Below are 19,385 nucleotides of genomic sequence, written 5' to 3' on the forward strand. Positions count from 1 at the left end.
AGACAATTTATTGAAGTTCTAAAGAAGTGAAATCCTCAGTATATTATTGTTAGTACACTGACTAACGTTCCTACACCATATTCTTATGTGTACTATCTTTTAAAAATGATTTAAATACATGGATTCCCCCAAGTTATACTTTTACTATCATTTATCACAGACATCAGTAAATGGATGAAAGTAGATCCTGTATTACGACAACAACGTATTAAATCGTGCCTTTAACGTGCTAAAAGATCCCATGGTGCTAACAATGAAAAAGTTATCAGAAAGTATGTATTCAATTCTGAGAACTGAAGCTGTATTTTCTATTGAAGGAAGGAAGATTCAGAGAAATGTCTTGTCAGTCTGTAAGATACTGAAAAGCCAGACAGGTCATTTAACTTACTATTAACATAGATATCTCAAAGGAGGAATCAGGTCACTTGTCCCAAACAATCCATGTCTATGTTACTGTCCATGTAACCAAATAGACTGCATGCCATTTACTCACTGTGTTTCCCTTCATATTCTTAACCAATCTCACCATCTAACCCCTCTGATCTCAAATGCTAATATAGTTTCAATCTTAATTAGTAATTCTGGAAATGATTCCATAGCCTGCAATGCTCAAAATGAAGATAATTATATTGCCCTCTCGTCTAAATTTCCTACATCTAATTTTGTATTGTGACCAATTTAACAGCCATTCCATACTCCACACTGACTAGTATTCTTACAGCAAGAGGACTTAGTTTGAGTGTTAGTTGAGATCAACATTTGGGTTACACTTCAATTCTCTTGTGTGCTCCCATCCTGGTGAGCTGGGTAATGATGGAGAGTGGGAGGAATAGAGGCGATGAGGCCTCAACAGCCTTAAGTGCTTATCCTCAGTTTTCCATCTGTTTATTGTGGCTGACAATGCCCCTGATGTGGCCCTGCATTGCCTGCTTAATGTCAATACCAGCAGGCAGGTGAAGCCCTGGGAAGCTGTGTGATTTCCCTGCTCATTACACTGCCTTCAGCACTGACTGACGGCAGACAGAAAGCAGGAATTTCAGGGAAATTTTTTTTAAAAATCCACTGATGGGCTGTGAGCATTGTTACCAGGACCAGCATTTATTATTCATCCCTCATTGCCTTAAGAAGGTGGTGATGGCCATTAATTGTGGGGGATTCTGCAATGGTGCCAGTGACACTTTAGGTCCCCGTTAAGGGCTTAGGAGTGGACTCATGTGCCTCCAAACTGACCACTGAAGTTCTTGGCACAGACTGAAACTTTCAGTCACATCAGAGCTGTAGTCATTCAGGCTCTGTTGCCCCTTGAAGAATATTCCTTTCTTTTCCAATACCATAGAGGATTTCTCAGTGCAGCAGTGCCATACTTGAGTGTGCAACCAGTTCCTCTTACATGAAAGTATGAAGTTGGAGTAGGCCATTCAGCCCTTTGAGTTTGCTCTGCTATTTAATGAGACCTTGGCTGATCTACTTGGAATCTCAAATCCACATTCCTGCTTACCTCAGTAACCTTTCACCTCTCATTTTACCAAGAATCTATCCATCTCTGCCATAAAATATTTGCTTTGCCTTCACTGTCTTTTGGGATATCCATCCGTGAGAAAAACATTCATCTCATCTCTGTTTTAAATGGGAGACCCTTCATTTTTAAGCAGTGATCCCAAGTTCTAGATTCTCCCATAGAGGAAATATTCTCTCCGCATCCACTCTGTCAGGACCCCTCAGTCAAGTCACTTAAGACAGCCCACCCATTCCAGATATTAGTCTGATAAACTCTCTCTGAACTGCTTTGGACACATTTACATGCTTCCTTACATAAGGTGACCAATACATTACACAGGACTCTAGATGTGGTCTCACCATACCTTGTATAACTGAAGCGTAACTTTTGTCTTCAATTCCTCTTGCAATAAATTATGATGTTTTATTAGCTTTTCTGCTTTCCTTACTTACTGTACCTCCGTGCACTAGGATACCCAGATCCCTATGCATCTCAGAGCTATGTAATCTCTCACCATTTCGATAATATTCTTCCTTTTCAGTCTTGCTGTCAAAATGGACAATTTCACATTTTGCCACAAAATACTCCACTTGCCAGATTTTTGCCAATCTATCAATATTTTTTATGTGACCTCCTTATGATCTCTTGAGAGTTACTTTCCTATCTATCTTCATGTCAGTGGCAAAAATGGCATTTGTATCTCCCTTCCCTTCATCCAAGTTAGTTACATAAATTGTGAAAATTTGAAATCCCAGCACGAAATCCTATGGCACACTATTTGTTACATCCCACCAACCAGAAAAAAAAACCTTTTATGCCTATTCTCTGCTTCCTGTTACCCAGTCAGTTTTCTACCCATGCCTAATGCTTGGAGATTTTAGCCTTTACTTCCTGCAATAGCCTTAGATGTGGCACTTTCTCTAATGCCTTCTGGAACTCTGAGTACAAATATATCCAATGGTTTTCTTGCATTTACCACAGATATTATTTCCTCAAAGAATTCCAATGCTCCAATTCCGTTTTCAGAAAACCAAGTTGACTTTGCCCGATTACCTTGAACTTATCTAAGTGTCTGAAACATAGGAACACAGAAACTTACATAGAAACATAGAAGATAGGAGCAGGAGGAGGCCATTCGGCCCTTTGAGCTTGCTCCGTCATTCATCACGATCATGGCTGATTGTCCAACTCAATAGCCTAATCCTGCTTCCTCCCCATAACCTTTGATTCCATTTTCCCCAAGTGCTATATCTAGCTGCCTCCCGAATAAATTCAACGTTTTGGCATCAACTATTTCCTGTGGTAATGAATTCCACAGGCTCACCACTCTTTGGGTGAAGAAATCTCTCCTCATCTCCATCCTAAATGCTCTACCCCAGATTCTTAGATTGTGACCCCTGGTTCTGGACACATCCACCATCAGGAACATCCTCCCTGCATCTATCCTGTCTAGTCCTGTTAGAATTTTATAAGCGTCTATAACATCTTTAAAAATATCTTCTAGCATTTTCCTAATGACAAATGTTAAGTTAATTGGGCTGTATTGTTCCACTTTCTGTCTCCCTCCCTTTTTGATTGTAAAGAGCACAATGCCTCTGAAACGTCCATGAGTCCAAAGAGCAAATTGGGCAAGAGGCACCAACCCTGGCTGCATCCTATGTCCAACGCTCCCTCTCATCCCTGCCTCCTTGACCTGACACTACCTGTCCATCTCTTTCCCCACCTATCTACCCCACCCATACCACTGACCAATCCCCGTTGCATCCACCTATCAACATCCCACCTATCTTCCCCCAACCCCACCCCTCTTTCCTGTATTTATTTCCCAGCTCCCTTCCCTTCCCCGGTCCTGATGAAGGGTCTAGGTCTGAAACGTCGTCTCTCCTGCTCCTCTGATGCTGCCTGACCTGCTGTGTTCCTCCAGCTCCACACTGTATCGACAAGAGGCAGATGGTAGAGTTAAGAATCCAGTGCTGAGGTCCATTTTAATCTGGCAAAATCTGAGTTACTTTAGCTCAAATCCTAGTCCTAATGCTTCTGGAAGACAGTCTAATGATTCTGTTTCTCAGATCAGAATTGCTTTTGTTTTGAGAATCTTTTTTCTTTCTATGTTACAATTAGACAACACATGAAAAAGTCAATTAAAATCACAATCAATGTTTGATCACTAGCTCGCCTTTGATGTGCTGGGTTTCACTGCTGAAGAAAAGCTCAATGTCTACAAACTGACCGGAGCCATTATGCATTTCGGTAACATGAAGTTCAAGCAGAAACCAAGAGAGGAACAGGCAGAAGTCGACACTCCTGAAGGTACATTTCCTGGTTTCAGTTTCAGTTTTCCAATCGCACGCATTCACCTTCTAACTGCCCGAACTCTACCCAACTCCAAAGCACAGGTTAGGAGTGTGACAGAATACTCTCCCCTTACGGCAAAAAACTGAATATAATATCAATGGAAACTTACCAACAGGTCAAATGCCCTCCTTTCAAACGGCATTCAAAAATGCACCACCAGACTACATAACCAGTTGAAATAGTCACTTCCCAAGGGAGGCACTGATTGCCCAGTTGATACTGTAGGTAGTTTATAATGTGATGATCAGACCCTGGGCAAGGCTGCCAAATTTGTTACAGTTCTAGATGGGGTATCCCAAACTTTTAAGATCCATGTCGAAGAAGGATGAACTGATGAACCTTCTTTATCCACCCACCTCTTCAAGTGGTTGCAACAAGGTTCATCTCGAAGATACTTTCTCCCAGACCAACTGGATTTATGGTTTCAAAACAGCCAATTTAACCTGGCTTTCTTGAATACACAAAAAAGAGTGAGCTTATTAATTACTGAACCTGATAAGAATTGATAACACAATACATGTACATACAAATTAGAGACAGGAGGTGAATCTGAAAAGATAAAAGTTATAAAAAAAACACAAATGTATCGATCAATCTTTGAATTGTTCACAAAGAGCCATTAGTTAAAGGTTGCGGGTTTTGCAATGGAAGTCACTAGCCACATTGATGTTGGTAGTTGAACAGTGGGTTCTTGAGATTCTTGGTTTTATAGACTCATTGAAGTTCCTCTGTCATAATTCCATTTTTAAAAACTGGTTCGCAGCATTCAGAGAGAGAGAGAGAACCTTTACTTGCAACACAGGAATATAGAGTCTTAGAGTCATACACCATGGAAACAGGCCCTTCGGCCCAACTTGTTCATGCCGACCAGGTTTCCTAAACTGAAGTAGTCCCATTTGCCTGCGTTTAGCCCATATCATGTCCTACTGCCTTTTAAATGTTGTAACTGTACCAGCGTCCACCACTTCCTCTGGCAGCTCGTTGCATACACTCCCAATGCAATGCCTGAAAAAGTCGGCCCTCAAGTCCCTTTGAAATCTTGCTCCTCTCATATTAAACCAATGGCCTCTAGTTTTGGATTTCCCACCAGGTAAGGTAAAAGACCTTGGCAATTGATCTTATCTAAGCGTCTCAGGATTTTATAAACCTCTATAAGGTCACCTTCAGCCTCCAACGCTCCAGGGAAAAAATGTCCCAGCCTATCCAGCCTCTCCTTATAACTCAAACCCTCCAGTCTCAGTAAGATCCTTGTGAATCGTTTTTGCACCCTTTCCAGTTTAATAACATCCTTCCTGCAGCAGGGTGACCAGAATTGAACACAGTACTCCAGAAATGGCCTCACCAATGTCCTGTACAGCTATAACATGATGTCCCAACTCCTAAACTCAGTGCTCTGACTGATGAAGGCAAGGGTGCCAAATGCCTAGATCACCACCCTGTCCACCTGTGATGCCACTTTCAAGAAACTATGTACCTGCACCCCTACATCTCTCTGTTCAACAGTGTATCTAGGGGGTAGTTCTTCAACTGTGATTTTACAACATGCTAACTCTCAAACTCAGGCTCATACATGCAAGAGCGTTCAGTCATACCAGTATGCTCCAAATGAGTTGAAACTGGCTTTTTAACACTTGTCCTTCTGTTTTCTTCAGACTGAAAAACATAAAATGTATCTGCAGTTTGGGACATAATCCACAGGGGGTGTGGTTTGCTGTTGAGCAGGGTGTCGACAGCCAATCAGCCAATCTTTGTCATTACAGGAGATCACTGTCCAGTCCTTTGATACTTTAGATGTTACATTTCATTGATCCTAAAAGAATGTTTACCAGCAAATAACTGAATTCACACCTCGTCATTTAACTCTGTATCATGCCTTCCTTCTCGAAAAAATTCAAATTAAGGGCTAAAAATGCCCATAGCATTTCAGGATTCCAAGCTGTCATGACAACAACAAATAAATCAGGATAAAGTACATTTGAAAAGCACATAATCCTTTCAATAATCTTGGAAGAATTTTGACATTGGGCAGTTGTTGTGCATCATTCCCTACTTTTATTTCTGTTCAAGGGATTTTCCACCAGAGGTCATTGAAGATCAATCGGGAGCAGGAACCAGAGTTGATTTTTCCAACCCTCACCCAAAAGAGATATATAATGGACTCCTGACTCGATATTGTCAATTCTATCCTGCGGCCCAAAGACAAATTGACTCCAAAATCTCTGCAATCTAATCTGTTTATACAATAGTTTGCAGTCATACAAAGCTAACATGTGGTTTCTACAGTACCACTTCAGAATGAATTGATTCCGGTTGATAGAAGCTCTTGCTGTTTCTCATTAGAGTACATGATCATTGCTTCAAGCAAGGCCTGAAGCTGCCTGCCATCATCAGTGTGTAAACGTACCCTTCAAAGCTTAGTTTATGAATCAGAACACAAAGATGTTAATTCAACTACCTTAAAAGTGGAAATGTTGGAAATTCAAATCCGTGCAAATAAAGCTGTTTCTGTTGTTTTTGTGTAATTTTCTTTCCAATTTCCTGTTTCCAGTGGCTGACAAAGTCTCCCACTTGATGTCTCTCAATTCGGGTGAACTGCAGAAGGGCATCACCAGGCCAAGGGTAAAGGTCGGCAATGAGTTTGTGCAGAAGAGTCAGAGTATAGATCAAGTAAGCACTGATACTGAATTTCATCTTCATCACTATATTCTTCAATCCTTTCTGCTATTTCAAAGATCTATACAATGTTGCCCACTTTTTCAATTCTGCCCTACTAAAGGGTTTTCATTCCTGTAGAGTCACAGCTTACAGACACTAAGCAATCCCCAGTAGCTCACTAAAGAGACCCTTCTCCTAGTGCGAGCCAAGGCTATAGTGTGGACAAAGTATTTGACTACAGGGAGCAAAGGAAACAAGTCTGCCTTCTCCTCACCCAAGTCCACATGTATCCACTTTCCACCAGGATCATTGGTGGTCCAATGGGGATGGGACACAGGGCTGACTTTCACCTCCCTCACCCAAGACTGGAGAGTTAAATTGGATCATTCCTGGCAGAAACCAAGGATCTCGGGGAAGGCTGGGAATCAACCCCACTGTGTGGGTCTACAAAGTTCAGTTGTGTGAAGACCTCACCAGTGGAACCACTGGGGAAAGCATGCAGTCAGTTGAAGAGCATTACCCTGCTTACTGGAATGAGTTGGAGGTCAGTAAATTTACCTGAAAATGCTCTGGCCACACAGGACTGCAGCGGGGAGAAACACATTTTTCAACTCACTATGTAATATGACTACATTTGCTCTCACAACAGACTATCTCAGGCACCCAGCTGCTTTATCCCTTTGCAGGAGAGGGGCATTGATTGGGTGGCACAGTGACTCAGCGGTTAGTACCACTGCCTCACAGTGTCAGGGACCTGGGTTCAAATCCACCCTCGGGTCACTGTCTGTGTGGAGTTTGCACGTTCTCCCGCTGTCTGTGTGGGTTTCCTCCGGGTGCTCTGGTTTCCTCCTACAGTCCAAAGATGTGCAGGTTAGGTGAATTGGCCATGCTAAAATTGTCCATAGTGTTCAGGGATATGTAGCCTAGGTGGATTAGCCATGAGAAATGTGGGGTTATGGGATATGGTAAGGGATAGGTCTGGGTGGGATGCTCTTTGGAGGGTTGGTGCAGACTTGATGGGCTGAATGGCCTCCTTCTGCACTGTAGGGGTTCTATGATTGAGTCCAGTTTTACAGCTCTCCATCTGAGATCAGTTAATTTAGCTCAAAGTGGGTGATGAATGATATGGCTCAATTTTAATTGCCCTCATCAGCATGATTGAAATCGAGTGGGGCAGAAGTATACAGTTATATTAGAAGGAGGTGATGTGAGGGGAATTAACGCACTGCTTTCCCACCCCAATGTGGCCTACTGTAACTTTGAATTGTTTACAGGAAAGTGCACCCAGTCCAACCAATCAGTGCCTTCTTGTGATGTAGACCAAACTCAGGTGACATACGTGGGGCCTAGTCTGCCTGTTTTATCTGAGGCTGGAAAGGTGCCACATTCTCCACTAGACCGAACCTGAGGGAACTGCAGCCATGGCCAACAGAGACTCAGGGATGGAGATTTTTTACATTGTCCTTCCATTTCCTTTCTTGGAAGAACTTCAGTTCTCCTGAAGCTGTCACAAGGACGCTTGGACCACCCTTCTTAAGGTTTCAAACCTACCCACACCCTTCTGCTGCTAGAGATTCAAACCTACTCCACCAATGGCGCTCAATGGACTTAACTTTGTGTCAAGACCATCTTCAAGGTGACCTCCTGCTTTCTGAATTCACGCACGAACTGCTGTGGTTCCTGCCAGCATTACCAACTGGTTTGTGCGAAACAGATCAGGGAGCACAACTTCCTCCAAAATTCAGGATGTAAGCCCAGCACTCTCACTATTCCAACTCCATCAGTTTCCCATCTCAGCTGTTCCCACTCCCACATCATCTTGAACCTCTGTTGGCTCTCTGACAGTAATCACAGTGTCAAGAATGATTTTGTTGAAAGAGGGTTATAACTTTGTGCTCTTTTTTCAGTGCTACAATGCGACCGGAGCCCTTGCAAAGGCTGTTTATGACAAAATGTTCAAGTGGATGGTTGCAAGAATCAACAGGACTTTGGACACCAAGTTACAGCGTCAGTACTTCATAGGAGTGCTGGACATTGCTGGCTTTGAGATCTTTGAGGTAAAGATCCCATAAATATGTAATTTATAAAGTACTTGCAGATGATAAAGTAATATTTGACAATTTGGGCTTTGATTGACAGATAAAAGATTATTTTTTAAAATGTATTCTTAATTTTTTTTTAAAAACTTGAAAGTAAACTTTACATTGTAACTGCATAGGACGTTCATTCTAGCTGTGCAGGTAATGAGAATTATTACTTAATCTGCCAATGAATTAGAGACTAGGCATAAAGATAGGGAAGAAACCTCATTCTCAATCTCTCCCATTTTTATCCTTTCACAGTTCAATAGCTTTGAGCAACTTTGCATCAACTTCACCAATGAGAAGCTGCAACAGTTTTTCAATCACCACATGTTCGTCCTGGAACAGGAAGAATATAAGAAAGAAGGGATTCACTGGGAGTTTATTGACTTTGGTATGGATCTACAAGCTTGTATTGAGCTGCTGGAAAAGGTAAATCTGTTAATAAAAATCATATAAGCACATCAAAAGAAAAATCATGTTACATCACCTGTTGCAGATTGGTGTCATGTTTGTTTCGTAATACGTATTGAGATGTTTCATGACATGAAAGGTACTATTATAAATGTAAATTGTTCTTGTTCAATGTTGGAAACCTGAAAGAAAACAGTAAAATTTTGGAACGAAAGAACAGGGGTTTATGTTCCAGAAGGAGCATGCTTTCCCACGCTATTGAGGCATTTGCCATTTAACAAATCCCATAACGACTTCACCTTTTTGAATAAGGTTTCCAACTAAACAGCAGACTAAAGGAAGCTGTTGCTTGTAATCTTATCCCTATTCAGAGTTTGATTCAGATGGCACAAACATTCTTTACATCGCTGCTTTCACTAATACACTTGGATTGGTAGCGATGGCATATTTTCAGCTTGTTACAGTGACATTGTTTCTGCTGTTTGTTTCCAGCCCATGGGTATCTTTTCCATCCTGGAAGAGCAATGTGTGTTCCCCAAGGCCACCGATGAAACCTTCAAGGCTGCCTTGTTTGACAATCATTTGGGCAAGTCCAATAATTTCCTGAAACCAAAAGGTGGCAAAGGCAAATCGCAAGCCACCTTTGAGATTATTCACTATGCCGGCACGGTAAGCATTGGACACGTAAGGAAGTGCAGACACTCATCTGAAATTCAAAAAAGGACATGGGGGTACGATCTTATGGGCCCAGAGACAGAGAGCCCCGAGGGAGGAAATTGAACGTAATTAGGCAATGATGGGGTTAGACAAGAGTCTGCCCTTTTTTTAATGAATTAATGTCTGTGTTTGAAAGCCCAATCCCCACATTTCTACCTCGTCGCTGTTTGAGGCCCTTCAGTAATCAATTTATGAGTACTTCATATGAGTACTACTTTATGAGGGTCTCATTCTATCTGGGCTGTGATTACTTTAGCTCAGATTGGGGAGAAAGAGTTGGCCAACTGATGGGTAACCGTTCAGAAAGGCTGTCATTTCAGGCAAGTGGAGTCCCTTGTGGGTGATCGAAGACTGGATCTAGGACAAAGCCAGGGCTGCTGACCATCACCTCTTACCCTTTGCTTCCAATACCCCTACTCCTTTCCCCGACACCTGTATCCCACAAGGTGCCCTCCCCACCCATTATCTTGGTGGTGGTGGGATTGTTTTGGGTGCAGAGGGTGCAGAACTGTGGTTAAATTGGTTGGAACTGATAGCTGTAAGTGAGCTAATTGCGAATCTGCTCCACAATGAGTTGGAAAATAATGTTGGGCAAGGTGTTTCAGCCATAGCCCACTTCACAGTACAGCCACTGAGTCTTCACAGCAACCCTCCTCAGTCACAGCTGTGTGTGAGGAACTGGTCATTTACAGAATGGAAAATCAATCCTGCCGTATCCATGCTTTAGATAAATCCAGGTACTGCACTCTTTAAATCTTACTAAAACTGGTCAAAGAAAATACCACAATAAAGCACAGAGGCTCAGTGGTTAGCACTGCTGTGGCACAGCGTTAGGGACTCGGGTTTGATTCCAGCCTTGGGAGACTGTCTGTGTGGAATTTGCACATTCTCCCCGTGTCTGCTTGGGTTTCCTCCGGGTGCTCCGGTTTCCTCCCACACTCCAAATATGTGTAGGCTAGGTGGATTGGCCAGGCTAAATTACCCAAGTGTTCAGGGATGTGTAGATTAAGTGGGTTATAGGGGGATGGTTTGGTGTGGACTTGTTGGGCTAAAGGGCCTGTTTCCACACTGTAGGGATTCTATGAAAGACATTCCTGGCCATGGACTGGATATTTTCCAACCCTGACATAAGAAGCCATTTATTATGATGATTCCAAGTGCAAAGACACATTACTCTCACAAATCGTCACTCATTGCTGTGAGTTCCATGCATCAATATTGTGCACAAACAGGTCTCATATTAGTTAATAAGAACAAGAAACACGTTTGTCATCTCAGCCAACTTAAAAGTCGACTCAGAGCATTGATGCTGGTTTAGGATGACTTAAGTTGCTGTCCTCAAATCTTTAACAGCAATTGGTCTGGATTTATCCAAACCAAATTTTAATTTCAACATTGCTAGCCCAGTGAAAATCACATGAACACTGCAGACAATTCAAATGCCTCAGGTGAATTACATGGGCTGACCCCACTATCTTCTCCTCAGTCACGACCTTAATCAGACCAAACAGCCACCAAATTGCTGGAAAGGTCTGGAAAAGAGGAAGCCCAAAAAAGACCCTTGTTTTTGTTTTAGGTTTCCTTGTGGATCAGGGTTAGACTCCTGGACACTGCATGAAAACAGTGGTGTTCCCCTTGCCCCAAGATTACCATACCTCTTCCCCCCAACCACAAGGCCTGTCGAACCCTCTATCTGAGCAATGGTAGAGTCCATTTCTTTCAGACCTTCAGCATCCTGAGTTTCCCTGACATCCCACCTGCCAGTACCTTTCCTACTCATTTCAGCCAGAAGACTATTGGGACCCACAAACATAAGGCCCAGGGTCTGAACTCTCAAGACCCCAAAGTGCAGACATTCAGACATTTTGCCATCAAACGTGGTCCTCGATTGCCAGCGGGACGTCCGGTTTCAGTGAAAGTTGTTTTTTTCTGTGTTAATATGTTAACAGTCGTTTCTCCTCCTCAGGTCGGCTACAACACTCACGGTTGGCTGGAAAAGAACAAGGATCCCTTGAATGAAACTGTAGTAGGTCTTTTCCAGAAATCTAGCCAGGCTTTACTACCTGTTCTCTTCAAAGAAGAGGAGGCAGCAGGTGAGTGATGGCAAACAAAAGGACATGTGAAGAGTGAGTCTCGGAAAGGGATGTGCAAAAGGTGAAGATCAGTGCCATCAAGTGTTGAGAAGGAAGTAGTACAAGTATAAAATGTGTTGTTTAATTTTAATCGTCCAACTTCAGTGCTGATAGATTTTTGATTGAAGTTCTTTAAACAGCTTTGTATGTCTTTCTCGGTTGTGATTCCCATGTAGACACAATTTGTAAATATGTTGCATTGAGTGAATTGTGACAGGAAGTGAACGAGGCAGTGCTTTTATAAAAGCACAGCCAGTGATCAAAGTAGAGGGGAAGACAAACTCAAAAGCTCAAAGTATAGACAGGATCTAAGCCCGACTTAAACATTCCAGATATTTGACGTACATCTGAGTTGAGCAGAGAGGTACTAATTAACATTGAGCTCTGTTCTGTATATGGAACAGTGGCTCAGAGGTTAGTGCTGCTGCCTCAGTGTGCTAAGGACCTGGGTTCAATTCCCCCTTCAGCTGACTGTTTGTTTGGAGTTTGCACGTCCTCCCTGTTTCCTTCAGGTGCACTGGTTTCCTCCCACAGTCCAAAGATTTGCAGGTTAGATGAATTGGCCATGGGAAATGCAGGGTTATGGGGAGAGGATGGGTCTGGGTGGGATGCTGTTTGGTGGGTCACTGTGGGCTGAATGGCCTGCTTTCACGCTGTAGGGATTCTATAACTGTGAAAACTTCTCCTTTATTGAATGCAACTGTTTATTTTGAGCAAACCATTTCTTTGCAGCTGGCAGTAAAAAGCAGAAGAAGGGCTCATCTTTCATGACAGTTTCTGCCTTCTACAGGGTAAGACCATCACACAGATTCCCCAACATAAGCCACTCGCACCTTCTCTCTCTTCCTCCTTCTATATTATTTTATCTTCATTCCATTCTGCTGTTTGCTGCTTGTCTCTTGATTCCCCTTTTTCTCATTTTTCCCTTCACATTTTAAACACTATTCATTGCCTTCACCTCCTTGTGATTCTCCAGCCCCATTTCTCGCCTTGCCTGATTTCAATTGATTGCAGCAATTCTTTACAGTGCCATTTCTTGACCTCACAGGAGCAGTTGAACAAGCTGATGACCACCCTGCGCAGCACAGCTCCCCACTTTGTCCGATGTATTGTGCCCAATGAAAACAAACAGTCAGGTGAGTCCTACCCTTTACAAAACCACAACATCACTAACATGTTGCATTGTGTGTGTGTGTGTGTGTGTGTGTATATGTGTGTGTGTTTGTGTGTGTGTGTGTATATGTGTGTTTGTGTGTGTGTGTGTATATGTGTTTGTGTGTGTATATGTGTTTGTGTGTGTGTGTGTGTGTGTGTGTGTGTGTGTGTGTGTGTGTGTGGGGTGGGCGGGCGGGTTCATAGTTGGGGATACGTTTGAAGAAAGGATAAATCTGGAAAAACATTTTCTTTTTCTCATAAACAACTAACTTTAGACATTGGCCTAGCATTATGGACCATTATAATAACATACTGCACAGAACTTAAGCCATTCAGCTCAAGTGTTCTGTGCCAGTGTTTACACTCAGCACAAACCTTCTCTCACTTTTCCTCATCTACCTACACTAATATATCCTCTTATTCCTTTCTTGCTCATTTTTTACCCAGCTACTCTATTATTGTTTCAATGCTTTGTGCATCATTGACTCATTGAGTTCACGGTGGCTCAGTGGTTAACACTGCTACCTCACAGCGCCCAGGATTCCAGTTCGATCCCGTGACTGGGCGTATGTGTGGGGTTTGCACATTCTCCCTGTATCAATGTTGGTTTCCGTCCAAAGCTTGGGTGCATTGGCCATGCTGAATTGTCCATAATGTGCCGGCTGGCTGGATTGGCCATGGGAAATGCAAGGTTACAGGGATGGAGTGGTCCGGGTGGGATGCTCCTTGGAGGGTTTGTGAACTTGATTGGCCTGCTTCCACAGTGTAGGGATTCTATGTTTGCAACAGTCCCTGTCTCTGGGCAACAGTTTGCATTTAAGTCAAGATTAACTGTGGCTGAGGAATTCTGTAGTACAGAAGTGATTTTCCAGGTTGGGAATCAAAGATTGACTGATAATGATGTCTATTTAATTCCAGTCAAAGTCCTGTTAATCATACAGTGTGCATTTTGTCCTAGGTGTGTGTGATGCTGGCCTGATCCTTCACCAGCTGGCCTGTAATGGTGTGCTGGAGGGAATCCGTATCTGCAGGAAAGGTTTCCCCAACAGACTGCAATATGCTGAGTTTAAACAGAGGCAAGTATATCCCTGTCTTCTCATACACAATCGCAACGTGACCAACACTGTACTGTTTATGGCTTTTTGTTATATTGACACAACTAATTATATTCACAGAAGATAAATTGGCACCTTGTACTTATTATAGGATAAAGACCAAAATATTGCTTTTATATCCCACGTGGCCATAAATTGCCCCAAAGCATTTCAGGTGAGCATCATCAAGTACAGAATTGAGCACAGGAAGAAGAAGTGTTGGGATACATAACCAAAAACTTCATCAACAAAGTGGCTTTTAAATGAAGACTATGAGAGAGGTGAGGAGGCAGAAAGGTTCAAAAGAAGAATTTCAGAGTTTATGTTGAAGTCGCAGTCATCGATGGAAGAGCATTGAAAATCAAAATGTGCAACAGATCAGTGTTGGAATATTACAGAGATCTCACATAGTTGTAGAGTTGGATGAGCTTATTGAGAGAAAGAGGAGTGAGGCTATGTGTGAAAGTTTTAAAATTGAGGCATTGTTAAACTGAGAGCTCCTGTAGCTCAGCAAACACAGAGATGATAGATGAACAGGTTCAGATACAGGCAGCAGAATTTTTGGTGAGTTCAAATTTGCAGGGCGCAATGTGGGAGACTAGCCAGAAGAGAAATGGGATGGTTGAATCCATTGACATGGATAAGGTTTTCTGCTACAGATGAGCTGAGGCATGGGTTATTACAGGCAATGTCAGAGAGGGGGAAATTGATAGTTTTAGTGATGGAGTGGATGTGCAGCTCTGCGTCATTTGGGGTGCCAGGGCTGTGAATAGTCTGGGTCAACCTTAGGGAATGACCAGGGAGAAGGATGAGGTCAGTGGCCAGGGAATGGAGTTTGTGCCTTTAAAATCTGTTTCTGTGTCTAATTTAACAAAAAACCAGAAAAGTACACAAGTTCAAAAGCCGCAAACATAATATATTTAGACTTGCATTAAGTTTGTGTAATTCCATTAATTTCTTTTGCCTAGGTATCAAATCTTGAACCCTAATGTCATCCCTAAGGGTTTTGTTGATAACAAGAAAGCTTCAGAATTGGTCCTTGGTTCCATTGGTCTAGACAGTAATGAGTATAAAATTGGACACACTAAGGTAACGTGCCAGAACACTGCTGAATTCTAAATTTACACAGAGGTTATTGCAGGAAGGAGGGTTTAGCAGTTTGGTTTATTTGGTATAAATGATGAATATTTTCACACTGCATTTAATTCAATTTTACACTGACATTTGATAATGCACTTTGCCCTAAGATATAATACCTATTTTGAACACCCATTGGTTGCTCTGCATTGATTGTAACTACGTGAGAGGTTTTCCAATAATTTTCTGGTAACTCCGTCATTGATCCTAAAGTGTGGAAAGTTTAAATCCCAGTGATAGATTTAGCTTGATTAAAGGAACTAAGGCTGTAGATAAAATAAAACTGCTTCCTTTGCTAGAGTAGTTCAAGTTATAAGGGAATATAATCTTAAAATTAGAGCTTGGTTGAACAGGGATGATATGAGGAAATATTTTTTCACATGACGTTTAGTGGAAATCCAGAAATCACTCCTCAAAAAAGTTGTTGAAGCTGAGAGTAAATTTGAAATTTCAACATGGAGACAGATAACATTTTGTTTGGTGAGGAAACCAAACATCACTGTATAGAACTGTGGTTGGCAATGAAGTTAACGTACAGATCAACAATGATCTCATTTCCTGGAGGAACAGGCTGGAGAGGCTGTACATTATCCTTCTGTTCCTCTGTTAATTTCATTCTTAGCTGCCTTCTGCCAAATCAATTTACACTAGATTCACATGAGATCAGAAACAGACTAAGAAATGTGAATTCATGAAGTTTGGGATGTATCTCTTTCGTGATGTTTACAATGATTTTAGTGCTGACTGCTGTGCTGAAATACTGACGTTTTGTCAGTGTTAGATATGGAGATCGGCCAAAGTCTCTTATTAGTGTTTGTTATATGGTTCACCTCTCTTATTTGTACTTCATAGGTTTTCTTCCGTGCTGGTATTCTGGCTAGGCTAGAGGATTTCCGTGATGAGCGACTGGCAAAGATTATGACAATGATTCAGTGTCGTTCCCGTGGGATGCTGATGCGCATAGAATTCAAAAAGATGCTGGAGAGAAGGTGAGACACCACATTCAGTAAAGCTTCATGCATGAATCCAATGTGTACGATGTATTGTGAGTAGTCTTGAAGGACTATGTCTCATGACGCCATATTTTGAATTCTTTTGCGATGGGGATGTGGGCATCACTGGCAAGGCCAGAATTTGTTGCCCATCCCACAATGCCTTTGAACTGAGTGGCTTGCAAGACTATTTCAGAAAGTCAGTTATTTTGCTGTGAGTCTGTGAGTTTACAACAATCAATGGCAATTTTGTGGTCTCCATTACAGCAAATAGTTTTCAAATCCAGATATAGTAATTGAATTCAATTACTTGTGCCCCTGGTGGGATTTGAACTCACCTGAGTCTCTGAATTACTAGTCCAGTAACTACAATGCCACCGTCTCCTGTTAAATATGGAGGCACCTATCTTTGCAAGACAAAGAAAGACAAATGTCCATTTAATTTGCCTCCTTTCTTGTAGTTACACAGTACAATAATAATTGTCGACTATGTCCATCGAATTTTCACAACAGGCCCAGACTTGAGGAGAGGAAAGACCCAGTAGTGGTAAACTTTAAGAACAATCGATCTAAAGGCACTGTTTTCTTCCAAAGCACACTACACTTATCACTACATGTGCATATGTATTTGAAATTTACATGTGTAAACAACACAATTCAAATGTATGTGTGAAATATGCATGCCTCTGGTGTCTATAGCAGTGCACAACATAGCTTGGAAATTCCTGGCCAGCCTCCTGAGAACCAATTAAAAGTGAACAGCAACTTCAGTCTGGTCCCTCTCACCCTCTTCAATACCCAAGCATCAACATCATTTGCATTTTTTGTGTGGACATACACATGATTATCACACGAATGATTGTCATATAATGACTGAATAAAAATAATGGAAAGGTGATATTATAATCAATAAAGAGGAGATGGCTGTTTCTTACCTATTGCTAAAATGTACCTTTCTTCCACTCTTTTATTTCCAGGATGGCATTAATTGTTATTCAGCGCAATGTCCGCAAATTCCTGCAGCTACGTTATTGGGGCTGGTGGAAGCTTTACACTAAGGTATTTATTACAAAAGCTATGCTATTTCCAATCATCTAATCATCCCATTGTAAAGGATGACTTCTAACATTCTTATCCTGAGCAGGAGAGACTAGACTGTATTCCTCAGTGTCAGGAAAGGAGGAAGTAAGGGTACTGCCATTTGTTTGAATGCCTCTGGCTCAGGATAGGGATATAGGTTACTGCTCCCAAACACTCACTGATCACTCTTGCTGGAAATGCATGTGGGTCATTGTTGAGTGAGAGTAGGATTGATTTAGGCTGTGATATTTTCTAAGGTGAAGAACTCCTCTGGTCTTCATCTGAAGGATGGAACCTCTTCGTCCAGTTCTTCCTCAGCAGGGCACAATGTACAGTGCCTCCAACTGTACATTGATATTATGTGAAATGGATCAAATTGACTGAAGACTGGTATCTGCGATGCTGGAGACTACCGGAGGTGGCCAAAATAGATCATCCACTTGGCACTTCTGGCTGAAGATACTTATAAATGCTTCAGCATTATCTTTTGCACTTATATGTTGGGCTCTTCCATCGTTGAGGATAGGGATATTTTTGGTGCATCCTCCTCCTCCAGTTATTGTCCATCATATTCACAACAGCATGTGACAGAACTGCAGAGCTCAGATCTGATCCATTGCAGTCAAGACTCAAAGATTGATATGCTTGAGCTCATGTCTCAAGCCTCACTTAATTTGGTGAACTTCCCAATAAATTAGACACTTACTTATCACTAATCATTTATATTTTTTCCTTCGAGTCACCTGTTCTAATTGGTTTTATTTTTGCTGTGTTAGACTGATTGGAAATGGTCCATGTTACCTGTTTTTTACCCTGTAATTAATACAGAAAATACTAATCTCTGCAAATTGTTATGCACAGTATTTCAAAGCCTAAAGGATTATACAATTACTAAGTTAAACATATTGTTACAAAATTAACGCTAATTCAAAGCTTAAGTTGAGTCAATTGCTGCTTCCAACACAACAATACACAGACAAAGCTGTAGTTATGATTTCTAGATATGGGCTTGTGAATGCAAGAATATACCATCTCTAGCTTATTTAATATTGAAAATCTGAATCTGAAACTAAACAAGAGTCCCCTCTTCCCTGCAGCTGTATGCCATGGTGCATTTCTTTGTCAAATGAAGCTAAGGCAGTACCACATGATTTTAAAGTGCCAAGATCTGCATTGGCTACCTTTAAGCAGAATACTATAATATTTGATTAATCAATTAATATACTTTGATTGAATTGATTAAAACTAAACAAAACCAAACATCATGTGCTAGTTTCTGTACTATTTCTACAGTAGGGTCTTAAAGGCGGAGAGAGAAATGGAAAGACAGTGAGAGGTTTAAGGAGTTAATTCCAAAGCTTATGGCCTGGACTGTTGAAAAAATAGCTGCTAATTGTGGAGTAAAATGATTGGAATATGCATAAAAGTCTGGAGTTGGAGAGATGTAGAGCACTTGAAGAATTGTAGGACTAGAGGAGGTTACATAGGTGTGAGGATTTGGGGAATTGTGGGATTTGACAATGATCGTGAACATTTTAAAATTGGGAAATTGGTTGACCCGGTAGGCGTTGCGAAGGGAACAGGTAAAGAAGTCATCTGATGAACTGCACACTATTAAACCTAGTTAAAATTGAAATAGATATTCAGACTTTGAGGACTTAATTGCATTTCATGGTTCAGCAAGCATAGTGGTGATGGTTGAATGAGACTGAGGCAGTTCAGGATATGAGCTGAGTTTTGGATGAGTCTAAATTTATAGATGGTAGAAGATGGTAGTTAGCTCAGGCAATATTGAAATAATCAAGTCTAAAGATATCAAAAACATGAATGAGATGTTCAGGAGCAGCGTTACAGAAGGGAAAGTACGTTTTCTTCGTGACGGGTTATTGGTTCAAAATCTCAGCTCAGGATCAGAGAGAGCAGGGTTGCAAAAAGAATACTAAAACTGAGAAAATGACCACTGAGGATGTTGGAACTTTTGGTGAGGAATTGAATGTTCAGCCGGTGTTGAAGACAATGGAATTGATGTTTGGAGAAAATTGTGGCTCATTCAGGAATAGATGTTGGACAAGCAT

General features: G+C 41.6%; 1 protein-coding gene across 1 annotated transcript in view; it reads left to right on the top strand.

The window, feature by feature from the left end:
* The window catches only part of LOC109938470 (myosin-16-like), a 73,804-nt gene that overhangs the window by 17,837 nt on the left and 36,582 nt on the right, over nucleotides 1–19,385 (top strand). The window contains exons 10-21 of the mRNA XM_048609399.1: nucleotides 3,670–3,808; nucleotides 6,402–6,520; nucleotides 8,416–8,565; nucleotides 8,851–9,021; nucleotides 9,496–9,672; nucleotides 11,687–11,813; nucleotides 12,585–12,643; nucleotides 12,901–12,988; nucleotides 13,966–14,083; nucleotides 15,070–15,190; nucleotides 16,091–16,227; nucleotides 17,208–17,289. Coding sequence (XP_048465356.1) covers nucleotides 3,670–3,808; nucleotides 6,402–6,520; nucleotides 8,416–8,565; nucleotides 8,851–9,021; nucleotides 9,496–9,672; nucleotides 11,687–11,813; nucleotides 12,585–12,643; nucleotides 12,901–12,988; nucleotides 13,966–14,083; nucleotides 15,070–15,190; nucleotides 16,091–16,227; nucleotides 17,208–17,289 — 1,488 coding nt within the window. The remainder of the gene's footprint in view (nucleotides 1–3,669; nucleotides 3,809–6,401; nucleotides 6,521–8,415; nucleotides 8,566–8,850; nucleotides 9,022–9,495; nucleotides 9,673–11,686; nucleotides 11,814–12,584; nucleotides 12,644–12,900; nucleotides 12,989–13,965; nucleotides 14,084–15,069; nucleotides 15,191–16,090; nucleotides 16,228–17,207; nucleotides 17,290–19,385) is intronic.

This window comes from Rhincodon typus, chromosome 21 (assembly GCF_021869965.1).
Source record: "Rhincodon typus isolate 14 chromosome 21, sRhiTyp1.1, whole genome shotgun sequence".
Taxonomy (NCBI): domain Eukaryota; kingdom Metazoa; phylum Chordata; class Chondrichthyes; order Orectolobiformes; family Rhincodontidae; genus Rhincodon; species Rhincodon typus.